The following is a 22,446-nucleotide window of genomic DNA, read 5'->3' as shown; positions in this document are numbered from 1 at the left end:
AAAGTTAATATGTGGTATTTATTGATTGCAACAATTATTTAAAATAAAATATGATATAGGACAACCTATTAAACCTCAGCAGGGCCCTTGCATGGGGTATAGGGGTCCAAAAAATGAGAATGGAAAAAAGATAAAACAATTATGTGGAGATAAAATATAATAAAATATAGTAATGTACTGTATATCGAAAACAGTTATTGGCAGTCTCTGGTGTAAATCTAATTCATTCGTTTGAAGCGCTTGTTAAAGGGTGCCTGAGATGTTCAGCATTGGAGTGGAAATATACTGTAGTAATGAGCTGGCGATCTGTCTCAGTTCATTCAGAAATTAGCATACAGATTTGCCGTAGTGGTACAGTGTGACAATGTTGGCACAGTTCATGTAACAGTGTGTAGATATTGTCAATCGTCGGTAGATGATACAGTGTTGCCAAAGGACTGTGCTGCACTGCAGTATTGTACGGCTGTTTGTAATAGAGTTCGGTGCACAGCACCACTCACCGGCTCCTAGGAAGAACAAGACGGGACAGACTGGCACGGCTGGGCAGTCGGCACAGATGGAAAAGTGACTGTCCGGCAGTTGGATAGCTGGGTCCTGGGCTGGCACGGCTGGCGTCCGGCCTGTTGAGGTAAATGTCCCAGGATTGTGGTTTGCCGTTGGATGTTCCGGAGCTAGTTTCGGGAGTGGTGATCTGTGGTGGCGTCCTCGTGTCTGAACGGAGCGCTATCTGCGCGCGTAAAGTGGTGGTCACCGCACAGAGGGCATCCAGCAGTTGCGAATGGTTAGCGATATACAGTGTATTCTCAAATGGGCCCTGCTGAGGTTTAATAGATTGTCCTATATCATATTTTATTTTAAATAATTGTTGCAATCAATAAATACCACATATTAACTTTTTCTGGACCAACTCTTATTTCTTACATTCCTTTTTCTTCTCTTTTTTCTTTTCTCTTTTTTCAAATTGTACCTTGAGGACTGGTTTTATATAAATACGTTTATATACCCTCATACATTTTAATTATAGGCCTTCTTGGGTAAAGGCAACACCTTTAACCTCAGGTACAATCTACTACTAAGTGAGCTACACAAATCTATGCATTTCTTTCCCAATTTACAAATCTGTTTAACTATCTGGCACCAGTTGATTTATATAAAAAAAAAAAGTTTTCCACCGGAGTACCCCTTTAAACTTACTTCAGGCAAAGGTGACGTTCAAAGTTTTTTAGGCCTTTCATGCTATGCCTTCTTTCCACCCATACCATGCCTTTTTCCAGGTAGATGCACGTGGAGCCAAAATTCTGGTGCATCAGGCATGGTAAATGTGCGCCATTGTGTCTACATCTTGTATATAAAATAAATAAAAAATATATTCTTATTCTGTAATGATTTTGGCAAGTTTTGCTTCCAAGCACAAGGAAACCTTTGTCTCATCTTATTATTAGATTTTTTATTTTTTTCTGGAAATCCTTTGCCAATTCAGTCATTACAACGGTAAAGGTCACAACATTGGTCTCACATAAATCCAACGCGTTGTCTCTTGTTGGGGCCTAATACCTCTTGACAGGATGTGTGTGAATAGCGTAACCTGGCCTGGCCTTGCTAGGAATAAGGAAGGTAAGCCTGTATTAGGCCCTTTTCATATGGCAGCAATTAACAATCTCATTCATGTTACTTGAAGAACATACAAGGCTGATCTCCCGATAAGGGATTACAGATAAAGCTCCAGCTCTGGAGGGCCTGGCAGCACAATGAATATCTCCCCTCCTACTACAGCTAAACATCTTCATTTATCTTTTCTTCTTTTTATCACAAAAATTGAGGAAGACGTGCACATAAAACAGACGGGGAGAGAATTGCTCATCTTTAGCAAGTGTTAGAAATTACTCATCTTATTACAGGAATTACCTCTGTTAATTTGACAGTGTGCTGGTTATCTTCTTCACAATGTGGTATGTCAGCCCTAAGTCCAAGTAGAGCCATATGTAACCCCTCTGGAAAGTGCTCTGAGAGGGCTTTTCGCACTCCCTTCTTCACCTCATCCTGGTTCAGGCTGCTATGAGGAATGCCAGGTGTGTCCAGCACCTGCAGTCTAAGGCCCAGTTCTTTCCCACTCCGCCGAGCAAACTCGGGTATTCGCATTCTGCGGAGTCGGCACTCTTTAGTCACAGATTGTGGGAAAATCCTACTTTCAAATTCATAACTTCCCAGCAGGCTGTTTCCAAGAGAACTTTTACCACATTGTGTCTTTCCCAGGAGAAGGAGATTAATGGTGATCTCATTGTTATCATCCATTTCTTCTCTGTCAAGAAATAGTAATAATTGGACAGCATTAATATGAGAGCTCTCTCCAGATTTATGTGATGTACGTCATATCTAATGAATACCTAGAAGTCATCAGGCTGCGCGCCAAATATGTAGCTAAATAGCTGTGTGACATTGTACAAGAATACATCCTAAGGACATGTGGAGGAGATTTTATTATGGCCACCGAATAGCACTGAGAACAGCAGCTTTCTTTTTTCTGCAATACACCATTTAAAGGGGTAGTCCGGCTTTATACATCTTATCCCCTATCCAAAGTATAGGAAATAAGATGTATGATCACAGGGGTCCCGCCACTAAGGGCCGCCACGATCTTGGTGCAACCCCCGGAATTCTGTAACGTATTAAATCTAAATTGGAAAGAGAGAGAGGCCCATTGGGGAACACTACATGGGCGGAAATTTTGAATAATGTGGTTATGGGGTCATCAAATAAAAAATTTCAGTATTTACAGTTGAAAATTTTGTATAGATTATATTACTCCCCTATTTTCTTGAGTCAATTGGATGTAGGCGAGATTCTAGCTGCCCAAAGTGTCTGGAGAGAAGAGCAAACTTGTTACATTTAATATGGAACTGTAGAAAGGTGAAAGTCTTTTGGGCATGTTTGGGAATTGTTTTTTTTTTTTATAAAACAATATATTTGGATATTAGATCGGCTATTTTGGGTGATATGAGTGACTATGGGAATGTGAAGGGTATTTTGTTGAAAGTAGTAACCTTGGCTAAATATTTGATAATACGGAAATAGTTTGACCATAACGCTCCACAAATAGAGCAGTGGGTAGCGTTAGCGAAGAGGATTAAAAGTTATAAATAGAGATGAGCGAACTTACAGTAATTTCGATTCGTCACGAACTTCTCGGCTCGGCAGTTGATGACCTATCCTGCATAAATTAGTTCAGCTTTCAGGTGCTCCCGTGGGCTGGAAAAGGTGGATACAGTCCTAGAAAAGAGTCTCCTAGGACTGTATCCACCTTTTCCAGCCCACGGGAGCACCTGAAAGCTGAACTAATTTATGCAGGATAAGTCATCAACTGCCGAGCAGAGAAGTTTGTGACAAATCGAATTTACTGTAAGTTCGCTCATCTCTAGTTATGAAAGATGTAGAATAGGGAAATCAAAGAGGAAACAAAGAGAGTTTGATAAGATCTGGGGTAATTGGTAGTATTGTGTGGTATAGGTCCATTAGCGTAATTAGATCAATAATGTGCCTCGTTGTTGTGTTTTCTTTTTTTTTTCTCCACACAGGGACCGGGAGGGGGGTGGGGGTTGGGTACTGTTTTTTTCTATAAGAAATGTAAAGGTTTTGTCAAGATTGTATACTACAAAATGTAAAAATAAAAGAATGAAAAAAAAAGAAAAAAAAAAAAACGCATTCTGTGCCTGATGCTGCCTCCGAGACGGGGACGTGATGTCATGGCCACGCCTCCTAATGATGTCACACCATGCCCCCTCCATTCATGTCCCCCTCCCATAGACATGAATGGAGGGGGCGTGGCCGTGATGTCACGTCCCTGTCTTGGAGGCAGCGCCTGGCACAGAATGCCGGGGGGCTGCACCAAGATTGCGGGGGTCCACAGCAGTGGGACCCCTGTGATCATACATCTTATCCCCTATCCTTTGGAAAGGGGATAAGATGTATAAAGCCGAAATACCACTTTAACAGACTAGTTCATATTGTTATTACAGAAAACACAATAAATAAAAACTGTAAATAAAAACTCTGAGTTCATGATGGATGAGAGGAATGGAAATGATATCAAAAACACTAATTTGAAGGAGGCCCTAATCTCAATAGCTGTAATACATTGCAGGATAAAATATGCAAATCTAATTTTGATCACCCCGCAAGAAATATTGCTACTTAATGGAATCAGTTTAACAGCATAAAAAAAATTATACAAAGGTATACTACCATATTTCTACAAGATGCTGAAATTTCTATCTGTTTAAAAGATGGTAGTATCTAGAAAAGCTTCAACTTTACGCTGTGGCCCTCATTTACTATTGGAAACCCGACATGTTTTGTCGGGTTGTGCGTCAGTTTCGGGCGCATTGCGCCTGAAATTCTGTCTGCGCCAGAATATGCGCCTGAAATTCTGTCTGCGCCGGAATTTGCGCCTGAAATTGCGCCTGAGTTGAAAAAACCCAACTAACTCTCCATTTTGCGAAGAAAACCCGGAAAGGGGCATGGCCGTTGGGGAAAGGGGGCGTGGTCACAGAAAAGGGGCGTGTTCCCACATTTTCACAAAATCCCAACATATTTACTAAAGTTTCCACAGAAAACGTGGTGGATTTCAGCTGAGGAAAACCCAACAGGTCAGAGCATGTGTAAAAAAAGCAAAATGTAGGGAAAGTAGAAACTGTAGGGAAAGCTTAGTAAATACCGTGGAAAATAAATTGTAGGGAATTAAAACCCACAAAGAAACCTACACAACACTCTTAGTAAATAAGGGCCTGTATCTTGTCCCTGAGCTTAAACACCTTTAGAAATAGGCAACAAACTTACTCACAAAGGAAGTTTCCAATGTGGACATAAAATGTGTACCGTATGCAATCATATAATGGCATAATAATTATCCAATTGATAGCTACATTCATTGTAACACCAAGAATGTTATTTATCTGGCCGCCTGTGTAAAATACAAAACAGTATGTAGGCAGCACAAATAATTTATAAAAAAAAATCGGCTTACACAACATATAGCGGACAGTAAAATTAAAGCAGTAAAAAGAGCAGTCAAGTGCCAAGTCACCATTTTTAAATAGCCCGTAATGACCTCATGTCCAACCTTAGGGTTCAGGCTTTGAAAGGGTTTTCCCAGCCACTATGGGGGGGGGGGGGGGGGGGAGATATACACTGTAAACTCCTAAACTTTGAAAGCTACTGGGTTTTTGTATTGAAATTTATAGATCCAGATAGATTTACCTCAGGATCTTGTTCTGTCCTACTAGATATGTAAGGTATTTGTCCCTTTTCTTTGACACATATAATTTCATATTCCTATATTTGTATTACCATTACGATCTAATTATGCTATGCCAAAAGTGCCTGTAGAACTTGGCACCTCATCCTGATGACCAGGTTGCTTTTCATTGATGAGTTATTCTATTTATTTTTGGTTATGTCTTATGTCACAGATTTTGCTCATGTCTATGATTATTTATTCTACCAATTAGTTGTTATTACAACATAGTCACGTGAGGATCGTGTGGTTTTTAAAGATGATGGGGAGCTTTATCAAAACCTGTGCCCAGTTGCCCATAGCAACCAATCAGCTCGCTTCTTTTATTTTTAACAAGGCCTCTGTAAAATGAAAGAAGCGATCTGATTGGTTGCTATGGGCAACTTTTCCTTTGCGCCGGTTTTGATAAATCTCCCCCATCGATATACCTAGCCATGTGTTGTCTATGATTAAGGCGAAACGTGTCAGACTGCAGCATGTGCTTGTTTAGATGCCTATTTGTGGATATTAAATGCTACAATAAACCAAGTGCTATCGGAACCATATGTTGCTGGAAGCATCTTCTTTTTGATTATACTGAATTTGTGGTGATTTACGTCATACTATCCAGGCCCACTGGACTTCAGTATATGGGGAAGATGGACTTTCTGTGTATACAGAAAAGACAATGGGGCACAAAAAAAATTATAAAATGAATAGGAGCCAAAAACAAAGCCAGCAGGCAAACTTTAGCCAAGAAGGGGAAAACAGAGACAACAACTGAAACTTGAAAAATCTAAACATCATTAGTTTGAACTGTGAAAGGTATAGAAAAGGTATACCCAGTCCATAGCATTCACCTGTCCTACAATAGTAGGTGGAGATAGGAGGTCCTTGTATATTATGGCTTAATCATAAAAATCATCTATCTGTCCTATCAGTGTGCAGAAGAAAATCCACACTATTTGTGTTATCGATAGGACTAAAGATAAATATTTTCTTATTTTATAAACAAAATAATGCACAATTGAATTGCACAATATTGAAATATAGAGGTTACTAATGGCAAATTAACACAAAAACAGTATCAATGTGTAAGTAAATTTATAGTTCTATAAATAATAACTGAATCTAATAATAAAATAGTTACTGTATCTCCTTACCTTAGCTGGCAGCCTGCCTCTTCAGTAACATACAGTATGGCACAGCCACTAATATGAATGAACTTTGACTCCCAGATGATGCTGTCCCTGGTACCACTCTGAGGGGAATGCAGAATCTTTAAATTAGTTAATGTATTACAGAAAGAGCAAAGTTTATTGTAGATAATATTGTGTGTACAGGATCTTGTAGTAGAGCGGAGCTTCCCAACCCTCACCATTCCTAACAGGATCTATTGTACTATGCCTTGTATCGACAGATGATATTGCAGGAAGTTCATTTTATAGCGGACAATAAATTTCTGCTTCATACTAACACAACTCCTATTAATACATTTCTGCTTCATACTAACACAACTCCTATTAACACATTTCTGCTTCATACTAACACAACTCCTATTAACACATTTCTGCTTCATACTAACACAACTCCTATTAACACATTTCTGCTTCATACTAACACAACTCCTATTAACACATTTCTGCTTCATACTAACACAACTCCTATTAACACATTTCTGCTTCATACTAACACAACTCCTATTAACACATTTCTGCTTCATACTAACACAACTCCTATTAATACATTTCTGCTTCATACTAACACAACTCCTATTAATACATTTCTGCTTCATACTAACACAACTCCTATTAATAAATTTCAAATCCAGAGTAAAAAAAATAAAAATTGGTTGGTAATAGATAAAACCGCCATACGAGCAAAATGCACATCCGGCTCATTGGGTCCCTGATACGTACCTACTTAGGCTACGTTACTATTGCTCAAATTTTTACTTAGCTTTCCCAACCCTCACCATTCCTAACAGGATCTATTGTACTATGCCTTGTATCGACAGATGATATTGCAGGAAGTTCATTTTATAGCGGACAATAAATTTCTGCTTCATACTAACACAACTCCTATTAATACATTTCTGCTTCATACTAACACAACTCCTATTAACACATTTCTGCTTCATACTAACACAACTCCTATTAATACATTTCTGCTTCATACTAACACAACTCCTATTAACACATTTCTGCTTCATACTAACACAACTCCTATTAACACATTTCTGCTTCATACTAACACAACTCCTATTAACACATTTCTGCTTCATACTAACACAACTCCTATTAACACATTTCTGCTTCATACTAACACAACTCCTATTAATACATTTCTGCTTCATACTAACACAACTCCTATTAATACATTTCTGCTTCATACTAACACAACTCCTATTAATAAATTTCAAATCCAGAGTAAAAAAAATAAAAATTGGTTGGTAATAGATAAAACCGCCATACGAGCAAAATGCACATCCGGCTCATTGGGTCCCTGATACGTACCTACTTAGGCTACGTTACTATTGCTGAAATTTTTACTTAGCTTTCCCAACCCTCACCATTCCTAACAGGATCTATTGTACTATGCCTTGTATCGACAGATGATATTGCAGGAAGTTCATTTTATAGCGGACAATAAATTTCTGCTTCATACTAACACAACTCCTATTAGTACATTTCTGCTTCATACTAACACAACTCCTATTAACACATTTCTGCTTCATACTAACACAACTCCTATTAATACATTTCTGCTTCATACTAACACAACTCCTATTAACACATTTCTGCTTCATACTAACACAACTCCTATTAACACATTTCTGCTTCATACTAACACAACTCCTATTAATACATTTCTGCTTCATACTAACACAACTCCTATTAATAAATTTCAAATCCAGAGTAAAAAAAAAAAAAATTGGTTGGTAATAGATAAAACCGCCATACGAGCAAAATGCACATCCGGCTCATTGGGTCCCTGATACGTACCTACTTAGGCTACGTTACTATTGCTCAAATTTTTACTTAGCTTTTTTTTGCTTTTTATTTCTCTCATATGTGGTTTGGTCTTACTTGCTTGAATACCATCATCTGACTTTGTTACCCTTCATATTTGTCCTTTGCTGCTATATGGACACTTTGGTATAATCAATACCATATTTTTAGGGACAACTACTATTTAACCCCTTAAGGACCAAGCCCATTTTCACCTTATGGACCAGGCCAATTTTATTTTTGCGTTTTTGTTTTTTCCTCCTCGCCTTCTAAAATCCATAACTCTTTTATATTTCCATCTACAGACCCATATAAGGGCTTGTTTTTTGCGTAACCAATTGTAATGAAACTTGTAATGAAACTTCTTATTTTACCATAAAATGTACAGCAAATTCCCCAAAAGCATTTTTTAGGGAGGAAATTTAAATGAAAACCACAATTTTGCACCTTTTGGAAGGTTTCATTTTCACACTGTACAATTTACGGTAAAAATGGCGTTCCTTATTCTGTGGGTCAATATGATTAAAATGATACCCATGGATAGATACTTATATATTTTTGTACTGCTTAAAAAAAATCTAAAACTTTTTGTACAAAATCAGTAATCTAAAATCGCCCTATTTTGACCACCTATAACTTTTTCATTTTTCCGTATATAGGGCAGTATGAGAGCTCATTTTTTTGCGCTGTCATATGCACTTTTAATTGAAACCACATTTGCATATATAAATCTTTTAGATCATTTTTTTATAAATTCTTTTTGGAATAAAATGTGACAAAAAAGCAGCATTTTTGGAATTTTTTAAATTTTTTTTACGTTTACGCCGTTCACCGTACGGGATAAATAACATTATATTTTGATAATTCGGACATTTACGCATGATACCAAATATGTTTATAAAAAAATTACGCTTTTTGGGGGTAAAACGGGAATAACGGACAATTTTCATTTTTATTGGAGGATGGGATTTAAAAAAAATTTTTTTACTTTTATTTTTACATTTTTCAACTTTTTTTTTAAAAACATTTTTTATGTCCCCCATAGGGACTATTTATAGCAATCATTTGATTGCTAATACTGTTCAGTGCAATGCATAGGACATAGCACTGATCAGTATTATCGTCTATCTTCTTCTCTGGTCTGCTCGATCTCAGACCAGAGCAGGAGACGTCGGGAGACGGACGGAGGCAGGTGAGGGGACCTCCGCCTGCCATTACAGATGATCGGATCCCCGCGGCAGTGCTGCGGGCGATCTGATCATCTATTTTAACATGTGCATTGCCGCAGATGCCGTAATCTGTACTGGTGGATGTCGGCCATTACCGGCGGGTCCCCGGCTGCTGACAGCAGCCGGAACCTACCGTGTATGACGCGAGCACACACAGGACGTAAATGTACAAAAGTGCAAATGTTCTGCCAAACCAGGATGTATATTTACATCCGTGGGCGTTAAGGGATTAAATCGTACCTGTCAGATCCCACAAAAAAAAAAAAATTATATGTTACTCAGTACCTAATCCTGACAATGTATATCTAATTTTTATGCCTCTATCACCTATATTTATTAAAATAAATCCCTCTCTTAATTAGCTCACAAAATTAGAAATAATCTCAGGGGAAAGGGGCATGTCCCTCCCTTGTGGTGGTGGGAGGTCCATGAGTCCAGCCTTGTCCATGAGTCATCTTGTGTCCATGACTCATGGACAAGAGATGACTCCCCGCACTGCTCCCCGCATTGCAACCTGGGAAAAATCTGAGACAACAGTCATTTTGTATGCTGTTAAAAATAAATATTGGGGTGAAAATCACAGAAGAATTGTGAGAAAACCGTCACACACAGGTACAGACACTATATTATGAACTACACTAACTCTACACCCCCTGTAATCCACACAAAATCCACACAAAATCCACATGGGAATTGATTTCAAATCCACAACATGTAAATTAAGGGATTGAAAATTATTTGTATTTGCTTCATATTTTTCTCGTTGACTTAATGGTGGCAGTTATAATCTGACATATATCAGCAATGTTGTGGAAGCATCAGCAAAATCTTCAAGTGTAATTTTTTTATGTCATTTATCTAACCTGCATTGAAACTCTGAAGTGCAATTTTTGTGACAAATCAATATTTTACTTGTCATGCATATTTGAAATATACACCTAAAAATGTATGCTGCAGTACACAGTGAACTCTGGTGCACATTCACTTTGAAACCAATAAGAAGTGCATTTCACACCAAAATATGCAGAGAAAAAAAGACCGTTGGTGCAATGCCTTATAAAACAAGTCTGCAGTTATGGGCAGCTAGGAAAGGTCCTCCATATATTATAATATACAGTAACATTGGTTATTACTGCTAAAAAGATTAAAAAGGTGTTCTTTAGGATGTTCTTTTGTAGTATCATACAAAATGGATGTGCTGCTGATTTTCTGCACTGCATTTTTATGAGTAAAATCCTCAACGTATTACAGTGCCTGTGATGTAAATGAAATGTAACAAAGTTTCATCCACATGCATACATATAACTGTGGTGAGCATTTTAAATCTGGAGCACATAAATTATGTTTCACATTTCAGGCAGATTTGTTGCTGATTTTCTGTGTTGACTTTCATGGGGATTTAGAAGCCACAATGTGTTCACAGTTGTTGAACATTTTGCTACAGAATTGCTGTGATTCTACACCAAAATACCAACCTGGGAGAAGGGACCATTAAAAGGGTTATCTACCTTTATAAAATCCGTGGTCTAGCCTCAGGATAGGCCATCAATGTGAGATTGGCCTGCCTGCTTCTGCTATGTTTACCAGTGCTCGTACCTGCATCACCATGATATTAGAAAAAGTGGTGCAAAAACTAATGTATGGAAGATATTTACCCCAACTCATTAGAAGACAAAATCCTCATATTATGTTTTGACATAATAAAGGGGCTCTATGACAGCAACAGAAGACATCCTTGCCTAATAGAAGTACACAATTTGCCACCAGGGTCTAAAGCTGGCCATACACCTCAGATAATATGTAATGCATAAACCCCTTAAGGACCAGGGGGTTTTCTGTTTTTGCACCTTCATTTTTTTCCTCCTTACCTTTAAAAAAATCCATATGATGGCTTATTTTTTGCGCCATCAATTCTACTTTGCAGTAACATCAGTCATTTTACCCAAAAATCTACAACGAAACGGAAAAAAAAAATGGTGCGACAAAATTGAAGAAAGAACGCCATTTTGTAACTTTTGGGGGCTTCCGTTTCTACGCAGTAAATTTTGTTGTAAAAATGACACCTTCTCTTTATTCTGTAGGTCCATACGATTAAAATGATTTCCTACTTATATAGGTTTGATTTTGTCGTACTTCTGGAAAAAATCATAACTACATGCAGGAAAATGTATCCGTTTAAAATTGTCATCTTCTGACCCCTATAACTTTTTTAATTTTTTGTGTACGGGCTGGTATGGGGGATCATTTTTTGCACCGTGATCTGAAGTTTTTAGCAGTACCATTTTTTGTATTGATCTGACTTTTTGATCACTTTTTATTCATTTCTTTGTGCGTACGCCATTGACCGTGTGGTTTAATTTACAATATATTTTTATAATTCGGACATTTCTGCACGCGGCGGTACCACATATGTTTATTTTTATTTACACAGTTTTTTTTTTTTTTGCAATGTTATAGCTCCCATAGGGGGCTATAACACTGCAAACACTGATCTTTTACATTGATCAATGGTTTCTCATAGGAAACCATTGATAGATGATTCTGCCGCTTGACTGCTCATGCCTGGATCTCAGGCACTGAGCAGTCATTCGGCGATCAGACACAGGGAGGCAGGTAAGGGGACCCTCCTCGTGTCCTACAGCTGTTTGGGATGCCGCAATTTCACCGTGGTGGTCCTGAACAGCCCCCCTGAGCTAACCGGCATTAGTTTACTTTCACGTTAGATGCTGAGATCAACTCTGAACGTCGTGTCTAAAGGGTTAATAGTGCGTGGCTCCGCGATCAGTGCCACGCGCTATTAGCCACGGGTCCCGGGCCATTGGTAACGGCCGGGCCCGACCCACTATGACGCGGGGCCATGCTGTGGACCCCCGTTATAGAAAGCGAAAGGACCCAGGACGTACAGGTAAGCCCTTGGTCCTTAACAGGTTAAATACTTGTGCACAGGTCTAGAACATGGTAATGTATGTATAAACAATAGAATAATTAACCATTGTACATAACAGTGGAAATTCAAAATGAACTAACAAAGCAGATGGTCTTTGAACTAGAGCCTTCACCTCCATTATGTACCACAAGGTGGCACTGTGTCACTACACAAACTACGTGAATGTCAAGCCTAATGCAAATCATGAGGTTTCCATTTTAATTTACAGAAAACCCTGTAACTAAACGCATTGCAAATAAAACACAGCCTATATGATTGCTGATCAGCCATGACATTAACCACTTGGCACCATAGTAAGTTGGAACTTTTTTTTTATTTCCCTTAAACATAACAATTTTTTTTTTTAACTGCAGGACCAACTTTCTTTTACGGATTCCTTTTAATGTATCATATAATGTATTGGGGGAAAAAATGAAGTTTTTTGGGATTTATTTTGGGTTTTGTTTTACAAAGTTTGTGTAGTAAAAATGATATGTGAACTTTATTCTGTGGATCAATGTGATTGTGACAATTTTACATAGGTTTATGTTTTATTATCATAACTACTTTTTATACTGTGTGGGGGCTTGTTTTTTTTTTTTTTTTTTTTTATTGGTACCTTTTTAGAGAATATCAGACTAGTTTTGTTGTTTTTCATTTCAGTTACCTGCCTGGCCATCATAATAAGGCTGTTGTCAAAGTTTTACTCCTTCCATCTAAACTATAGGAACCTACATTTCATATGTTGCTTGATATATCCCAGCCATGGACATGTGCCATTGTAACTTTTCCAGTCAGTGGTTTTAATGTTATGGCTGAACAAGGTCTGTTCTGATAAATCACATTGTCATGTGACCTGCATGCAGTTAACACTGTCCAGGTATCGAACAGGAACATTATACAAAATATTCATTTAATTCAGGTGCTTCATTGGTTCCCATTGCCATAGGTGTATAAAATCCAGTACCTACCTATGCAGTCTGTCTTAACATAAATTAGTGAGAATAGGTCATTATATAGAGCTCATAGAATTCCTGCATGGTGTATTAATATAATACTATCATTGCAACAATTCAGTTCCCTCCTAGATCCTTCCATGATCAACTGTGAGTGGTATTATTGAGAAATGGAAGTGTTTAGGAAAAACAGCAACTCAACATTAAAGGGGTTATCCAGGAAAAAAACATTTTTTTATAGATCAACTGGCTCCAGAAAGTTAAACAGATTTGTAAATTACTTCTATTAACAAATCTTAATCCTTTCAGTACTTATGAGCTTCTGAAGTTAAGGTTGTTCTTTTCTGTGTAAGTGCTCTCTGATGACACGTGTCTCAGGAACCGCCCAGTTTAGAAGAGGTTTGCTATGGGGATTTGCTTCTAATCTGGGTGGTTCCCGAGACACGTGTCATCAGAGAACACTTAGACAGAAAAGAATAACCTTAACTTCAGAAGCTCATAAGTACTGAAAGGATTAGGATTTTTTAATAGAAGTAATTTACAAATCTGTTTAACTTTCTGGAGCCAGTTGATATATATATATATATATATATATATATATATATATATAAAAACATTTTTTTTCTGGATAACCCCTTTAAAATGAAGACCATGTAAATTCACACAGGTGGGGTAACCAAGTGCTGAGGCAAATTAAAGTTGTAAATTCTCTGCTTGAGTTGTATACCTGTGATCTATGAGCCTGTCTGCCTACTCTAGAGGATCAATGCTGTGATTAAAAGGTATCAACCTTTCCCTCTCATCTCTGACCACCTATAAAGTTGTAGGTATCTGTCCCTTGTGTAAACCAATATTTCTACTTCTGAATGTACAAAGTGCTGACTCCTGAATATTATTTTATCCCTCCCACTCTCTGTCCATCATCACTATCAGGAGCAACAGTTCAAGTGCTTAGTGTAATTCATCCCTTGCTGGGCTGCTGTTTAATTTCTTTCTGCTCACACATCCCCTTGCAAACCCTGTGCATCGCTAACTCCATCTCCACCTTAGATGCTATCCTGTTTAGTGCTCTTTCACCAGCAATCCTTGCATAGCAGAAAGCAGTATGTGATGTGCTGTGATTGATCAGAAAAGTTAAAGAAAGTAATCCCTGTGTGTAAGTTACCAACATACAGCTCAGCTCTGCCCCGAGAAATGGAGAAAAATAAAAATGCTGTAAAAAACTGTGCACAATTAAAGACATTCTCAGAATTTATATACCTGCAGGAATAATCCAAATGGAGTCTGTCTCCTGCTAAAAGGAGAGAAGTGGGGAGAGAAAGGTGCTTAGCTCAGCACTTTTCTCCTTGCTTATTCGAGCAGTCGTGGGGGGTCTCTGTGTCCAGACCCTGATTGACCAAACCTTTGACTCTATAACCTATGAATTGTTTTTTTTTTTACCCCTTTCCTAAATTGGGAGTCAATGTACATAATGGTTGTTTGTGCCTTAAAGGGGTACTCCAGTGGAAAACCTTTTTTTAAAATGAACTGGTACCAGAAAGTTAAACAGATTTGTAAATTACTTTTATTAAAAAATCGTAATCCTTTCAGTACTTTTTAGCAGCTGTTTGCTACAGAGGAAAATCTTTATTGTTTGAATTTCCTTTTTGTGTTGTCCACAGTGCTCTCTGCTGACACCTGATGCTTGTGTCAGGAACTGTTCAGAGCAGGAGAAAATCCCCATAGCAAACCTATACTACTCTGGACAGTTCCTGACATGGACAGAGGTGTCAGCAGAGAGCAGTGTGGACAACACAAAAAAGAAATTCAAAAAGTAAAGATTTTCCTCTGCAGCAAACAGCTGCTAAAAAGTACAAAAATCATTAAGATTTTTTAATAGAAGTCATTTACAAATCTGTTTAACTTTCTGGCACCAGTTCATTAAAAAATAAATTAAAAAAAAGTTTTCCACCCGAGTACCCCTTTAATACACCATGCTGTACATTTACATCATGCAGTGTATTCTGTCTATAAAATGAACGCCAGAGCTGTGTTTACTTCACAGACAGTGAGTGACAGCTGTTTATAGCAGCCGACGCTCACCGTCAATAAAGGAAATTGACAATCACGCTGATATCTGTCATTTAAGTGACTGACAGAATAAAGATACTCTAAATCTACTATAGGTAACAATTTTCCCACACCAATAATTTATAGGTTTCACGGTACATTTTATGGTAAAATGAAAGGTGTCATTAAAAAGTACAATGGGTTGTGCAAAAAAGCAAGTCCTCAATTGAGTTTGTGGATGGAAAAATAAGAGTTACTCTCCTAAAAGGTGCGGAGAAAAAAAAAAAGATAATGCAAAAATGAAAATTGGCTGTGTCCTCAAGGCCGAAATGGGCTGAATAATTGTGACACTGTGATCACTATGAGGGACATTTATCAATGTTTGCTTATGTATTCTTTTTTTTAGTAATTTTTTCCTTACTTTTTTTTTTTTGCTTATGTGTGACTTATTTATCAACTGGTTTCAGCCTGTTGATAATTTTCTTTCACGTAAGCAATTTTTCCTTTTTTACTTTGGTAGTAGCTTTTTCTGCTCCATGTTTGAGCTGGAGTAAATTTAGTCAATTTTTAACCCTGTTGCAGTTGCGACTGTCGTAGTTAATAAATACCTGACTACCCGTAGTCCATTTTAAAATTATTACTAAATAATTAATTTTTGGAAAACTTGATTTTCTCGCTTTCCAGTCAAAATGTCGCACAAAAAATCGCGTAGTTGCAGTTGCGACAATTTTGCAACAATTATAGTAAAGAAAACCTGACTAAACCCGTTGATAAATGTCCATATATATCTATATCATTGTGAAGTTCTCCTCTACTGATTTTATTTACGTTTTAATTCCTCACCATTATAAAGAAATTTGGTAAAGAACATTCACGTTTACATTTAAAGTTTACCTAACCATTTTTTTTATATGTTATAGAGACTGCTCAGATCCCGACCGATCGCTAAAACGAGCAGAGGGAGAGGCGCAACATACTATGTAAACAAACACTGAATAAGTAGTAGTCAGATCTACATCAACAGAAATAAAGACAAATAGTGTTTTTACTTTATACAGACGTTCTTCTCTGTGGTGGTTTGAGATCATATACTTCACCAGTGTACCTAGAACACTCGATCGAGATGATTTCTCTTCTCTGTATACTTGGTCATTATTGTACTCATCTGTAATTGAGTAGCGATCATCTGTGTCGTACTACACTTCATATCTTTGAAATACTAAAGATATCTTTTGAAATTCCACATCTAAAGTCAATTATAAAAATAAAAAGTGCTATGAAAAGTATATTCTCCCTCGTGTATGTGGTCTGTTGGACTGCTGTGTTTGTTTGTGTTTGCTGGATGGTCCTAGTATATCCCACCCTGAGGGGTGGCATGCTTATCTCTTTACACTTCCCGTTGTTTCAAATGCTAAGAAGCAGAGTACCCCTTTAACCCCTTGGGGACGGAGGGTTTTCCAGTTTTTGCACTTTCGTTTTTTCCTCCTTACCTTTTAAAAATCATACCCCTTTCAATTTTGGACCTAAGAATCCATACGATGGCTTATTTTTTGCGCCACCAATTCTACTTTGTAATGACATCAGTCATTTTACCCAAAAATCTACGGCGAAACAGAAAAAAAAATCATTGTGCGACAAAATTGAAGAAAAAATGGCATTTTGTAACTTTTGGGGGCTTCCGTTTCTACGCAGTAAATTTTTCGGTAAAAATGACACCTTATCTTTATTCTTTAGGTCCATACAATTAAAATGACACCCTACTTATATAGGTTTGATTGTGTCATACTTCTGGAAAAAATCATAACTACATGCAGGAAAATGTATACTTTTAAAATTGTCATCTTCTGACCCGATAACATTTTTATTTTTCTGCATATGGGGTGGTATGAGGGTAAATTTTTTGCACCGTGATCTGATGTTTTTAGTGGTACCATTTATGTATTGATCGGACTTTTTGATCACTTTTATTCATTTTTTCATGATATAAAAAGTGACCAAAAATGCACTATTTTCGACTTTGGAATTTTTTTTGCGCGTACGCCATTGATCGTGCGGTTTAATTAACAATATATTTTTATAATTTGGACATTTCCACACACGACGATACCACATATGTTTTTATTTACACAGTTTTTTTTTATTGGGAAAAGGGGGGTGATTCAAACTTTTATTAGGGAAGGTGTTAAATGATCTTTATTCACTTTTTTTTTGCAATGTTATAGCTCCCATAGGGGGCTATAACACTGCACACACTGATCTTTTACATTGATCAATGGTTTCTCATAGGAAACCATTGATAAATGATTCTGCCGCTTGACTGCTCATGCCTGGATCTCAGACACTGAGCAGTCATTCGGCGATTGGACAGCATGGAGGAAGGTTGGGACCCTCCTGCTGTCTTAACAGCTGTTCAGGATGCCGCAATTTCATCTCGGCGATCCCGAACAGCCCCCTGAGCTAACCGTCAGTGCTTTACTTTCACTTTAGACGAGGCGTTCAACTTTGAACCCCGCGTCTAAAGGGTCGATAGTGAGCTGCACCGCGATTACTGACACGCGCTATTAGCCACGGGTCCCGGCTGTTGTTAGAGGACGGGCCCGACCCGCTATGATGGCGTGGCCCCACGTTATAGAAAGGTAGTGGGCTGAGGGCGTATAGGTATGCCCTCCGTCCCCAAGGAGTTAAGGACACAAGAAATTTCCATTTTTGCGTTTTAACTTTTTTCCTCCTTGCCTTCTAAGAGCCACAACTTTTTTATTTCCCCCCCCCCCTACAGACCCATATGAGAGCTTGTTTTTTGCATGACCATTTGTCCTTTGTAATAAAATTACAATGCCATTTATTTTACCATAAAATGTACGTTAAAACCAACAAAAGTATTATTTGAGTGGGAAAATTGAAAAGAAAACCTCAATATTGCAACTTTTGGGGATTTTTCTTTCTACGCAGTGCACTTTATGGTAGAAATCACATGTTCTTCTTATTCTGTAAGTCAATGTGATTAAAACAATACCCAATTTATAGAGTTTTTCTGTTATTGTACTACTTTAAAAAGAAATTATACACAAAAATAGTTCCCATGAACTACACCTCCACAATCTCACACCTCCTATCATGGTTTATTAGGGGGTCCTAAATCATAATACTATTCAAAACAGTGTAGCTCCAAAAAGCATTGTATACTATTGAAACTAGATTTTATTAACAAATCATTAAAATTACATAACAAAAAAAAGGACAAAATCTTGGACATAAACCAGTAATGTTTTGTTATGAAAGTGTCAACTGGTGGCCACTTGGGGGTATATACAAAGAGAAAGCGACACTTATATAACTAAAGTTCACTGTGCAATGTTTTATCCAAGGTGCCTATGCTTCCTAGTGTAGCAGCAGTACCTGAATTTGGTACACACTAGTGCATACAAAGATAAATTTCCCAAATGGGATAGTAATGCTCACACATATAGGTATCGGTCCAGATATGCCCCGATGTACGTTTCATCTCACACTTTATCAAGGGATACTTTAATAAGAACTCAAGTTTTATTGAACAAAATCATTATATTTAAAATTGCCCTCTTCTGACACCTAGAACATTTTTATGTTTCCGAATACGGGGATGTGTGAGGGCTTATTTTTTGCATTTTTTGTGATCTGTAGTTTTTAATTGTATCATTCTTGTTTTGACTGGGCTTTCTATCGCCTTTTTTTTAATTTTTATTTTTTATAAATTTTTGTTCTGATATATGATGTGATTAAAAATGTATATTTTTGGAATTTGGCATTTTTTTTTATTTTTACACTGTTTACAGTACAAGTTCATTAAAATAATATTTTAATAGATCTGACATTTCCGCATATAGCGATACCATGTAAGTCGATTTATTTTTATTTTTTACTCTTTTTTTTTTTCAATAGTGGAGGGGGAGACTTTGTTTGTTACACTTTTATAAACCCCAGAGGGGACTACATATAACAATCTTTAGATTACAGATACTGATTAGTGCTATGCATAGGCATAGTGTCATGGCTTTGGGGTGGACAGGGAGAGCGAGCCCTAAGCTGTCCCTAGGAAACTCTCCCTGCCTACATGCCCATCCGCCCTAAGGGGTAGTAGACAGCAGTTATAACTCTAATAACTCCAAATAGACTGCTAGCCAGCAGGCAACTCCAGCGTGTGATCAGAATATTGGTGGTAGCAGCTGGGTGAGGCTGGGCCGCATGCGTCCCTTACATATAATGCCCTCATCATGCGCCCCTTACATAGTTAGTTAGTTACATAGTTACATAGTTAGTACGGTTGAAAAAAGACATACGTCCATCAAGTTCAACCAGGAAATTGAAGGGTAGGGGTGTGGCGCGATATTGGGGAAGGGATGGGATTTTATATTTCTTCATAAGCATTAATGTTATTTTGTTCCAGGAATGTATTTAATCCTGTTTTAAAGCTGTAAATTTTTCCTGCTGTGACCAGTTCCTGAGGTAGACTGTTCCATAAGTTCACAGTTCTCATGGTAAAGAAAGCGTGTCGCCCCGTGAGACTAAACTTTTTCTTCTCCAGATGGAGGGAGTGCCCCCTCGTCCTTTGGGGGGGGGGGGGGGGTTTAACCTGGAACAGTTTTTCTCCATATTTTTTGTATGGGCCATTAATATACTTACATACATTTATCATATCCCCCCTTAAACGTCTCTTCTCAAGACTAAACAATTGTAACTCCTTTAATCGCTCCTCATAGCTAAGATGTTCCATGCCCCATATTAGTTTAGTCGCGCGTCTCTGCACCCTTTCCAACTCCACAGTGTCCCTTTTATGGACTGGTGCCCAAAACTGAACAGCATATTCCAGGTGAGGCCGTACCAGTGCTTTATAAAGGGGGAATATTATGTCCCTGTCCCTCGAGTCCATGCCTCTTTTTATACATGACAATATCCTGCCGGCCTTGGAAGCAGCAGCCTGACATTGCATGCTATTCTGCCCCCATCATGCGCCCCTCATCATCCACCAGCAACCCCCCCATTCCCCCTACCCCCGTGTGGTAATAGCATGAGCTGACGGGTGATGGGGGTGCTACTTCTGGGGGTTCCCCACATTAGGTAGGTAGCAGGTTCCCCACATTAGATGGGCAGCAGGTTCCCCACATTAGGTATGTAGTAGCAGTTTCCCCACATTAGGTAGGTAGTAGCAGGTTCCCCACATTAGGTAGTAGCAGGTTCTCCACATTAGGTAGTAGCAGGTTCCCCACATTAGGTAGTAGAAGGTTCCCCACAATAGGTAGTAGCAGGCTCCCCACATTAGGTAGAAGCAGGTTCCGCACATTAGGTAGAAGCAGGTTCCCCACATTAGGTAGTGGCAGGTTCCCCACATTACATAGTGACAGGTTCCCCACATTACATAGTGACAGGTTCCCCACATTAGGTAGTGGCAGGTTCCCCACATTAGGTAGTGGCAGGTTCCCCACATTAGGTAGAAGCAGGTTCCCCACATTAGGTAGAAGCAGGTTCCCCACATTAGGTAGTAGCAGGTTCCCCACATTAGGTAGAAGCAGGTTCCCCACATTCGGTAGAAGCAGGTTCCCCACATTATGTAGTAGCAGGTTCCCCACATTAGGTAGAAGCAGGTTCCCCACATTAGGTAGTAGCAGGTTCCCCACATTAGGTAGCATTGTCATTCAACCCCCCCGACTATTTCACACACATGCACACACACACAGACAGACACACAGACACCCACACATGCACACACACATAGACACACTTACCTATCCTGCACTGCGCTTCTCCTCTCCGGCGGCGGCCTGACGAGTGATGTCACTGATGCCCTCCTGTGCGGGTCTGCGGAGGGATGTCACATGTGTGACATCCCTCATCAGACTCGGGCCGGCCGGCCAAATGGAGACGGGGTGGAGGAGGGCGGTGTAAGTGAAGCCTTCCGGCATTTAGCGCTGCTTGCCAGAAGCAGGGCTAAATGCCTGAAGAAGTTACCTGCCCGGGTCCCGGAACTGCATGTCCCGGGAGTCGGGCAACACAAATTACATATACCTGGTGCGGGCCACAAACTTTAGTTCCACTTGCGGCCTGTGGGCTGGGAGTTTGAGACCCGTGGTATAGACCAATGGTAAAGCACAGGAAACAGGAAACACTAGATCAGTGATCCTGTACTCTATGCATGTACTATAAACTCTAAAGATCAGCAATCATGAACTCTATAAAAACGGACACAAGAAAACCAAACTCCACAATGTGAAGGAACACAGGTCAGGATACATGCAGGATATTTTTCAAGATACAAGACAGGATATATTAAAAATCAAACTCCACAATATGGAGGGCCACAGGTCAGGATACTCACAGTGTGAACACAGACTAAGATACAATACAAAAGCTGAACGGCATACAACAATCTTAAAAACCGACAAATGTACTACATACTAAAATCAATAATAATCAGGAATAATTAACCATGGTTAAAACTCAGAAATATTACAAGATAAATACAAGGTGCATGATAAAGCAGACATGGTCAGAATTGCACAAATCACCAGCAACCAGAGTGCAGCAGAGCCAGGGTTTTAAAGCCACACCTGAGCTGCAATAGGATGAGAACCTTAACTCTTCCAAGGCTAGGAAGAATTATAACAATAACTGCTCAGACAGGAAAACCAATGTCTAAACAGACCCCAAGGACATAAAAACACAAAAACACCTAAATGGACATTACACATTGCCCTGAACAGTGTTAGCGGCGATCTACTTCACTGGTCTGTTCTTTGGCAGACCAGAGAAGAAAACCCCATGATGGCAGTAGGAGGCAGGTAAGGATACCTCCGGCCACCATCTTAGCTGATCAGATCAGCCACCGAAACTGCCACATAGCCACTGCAAGACTTGTGCCATGACCAGACACTGCGAGACTCATGCGCTAAGTCCCAGGTGCCAAGGGAGTACCTGTACATCCTGCCTCCTCTAGGGGTTAAAGTCAGTCGCAGGTTCCACAAATTGCATAACT

General features: G+C 38.8%; 1 protein-coding gene across 2 annotated transcripts in view; it reads right to left on the bottom strand.

Moving 5' to 3' along the window:
* Positions 1-22,446, bottom strand: part of GIMD1 (GIMAP family P-loop NTPase domain containing 1) — a 69,682-nt gene that overhangs the window by 26,314 nt on the left and 20,922 nt on the right. The window contains exons 2-3 of one of the 2 annotated variants that reach the window (XM_056566019.1): positions 6,433-6,530; positions 1,906-2,299 (exon numbers count right to left, since the gene is read on the bottom strand). In XM_056566019.1, the coding sequence (XP_056421994.1) occupies positions 1,906-2,292 (387 nt within the window). In that variant the 5' untranslated portion in view covers positions 2,293-2,299; positions 6,433-6,530. Of the gene's footprint in view, positions 1-1,905; positions 2,300-5,497; positions 5,562-6,432; positions 6,531-22,446 lie in introns of those variants that run through there. The other variant, XM_056566027.1, reaches the window with a different exon arrangement.

This window comes from Hyla sarda, chromosome 1 (assembly GCF_029499605.1).
Source record: "Hyla sarda isolate aHylSar1 chromosome 1, aHylSar1.hap1, whole genome shotgun sequence".
NCBI classification, from domain to species: Eukaryota; Metazoa; Chordata; class Amphibia; order Anura; family Hylidae; genus Hyla; species Hyla sarda.
This window is presented reverse-complemented; position numbering and strand designations above follow the sequence as displayed.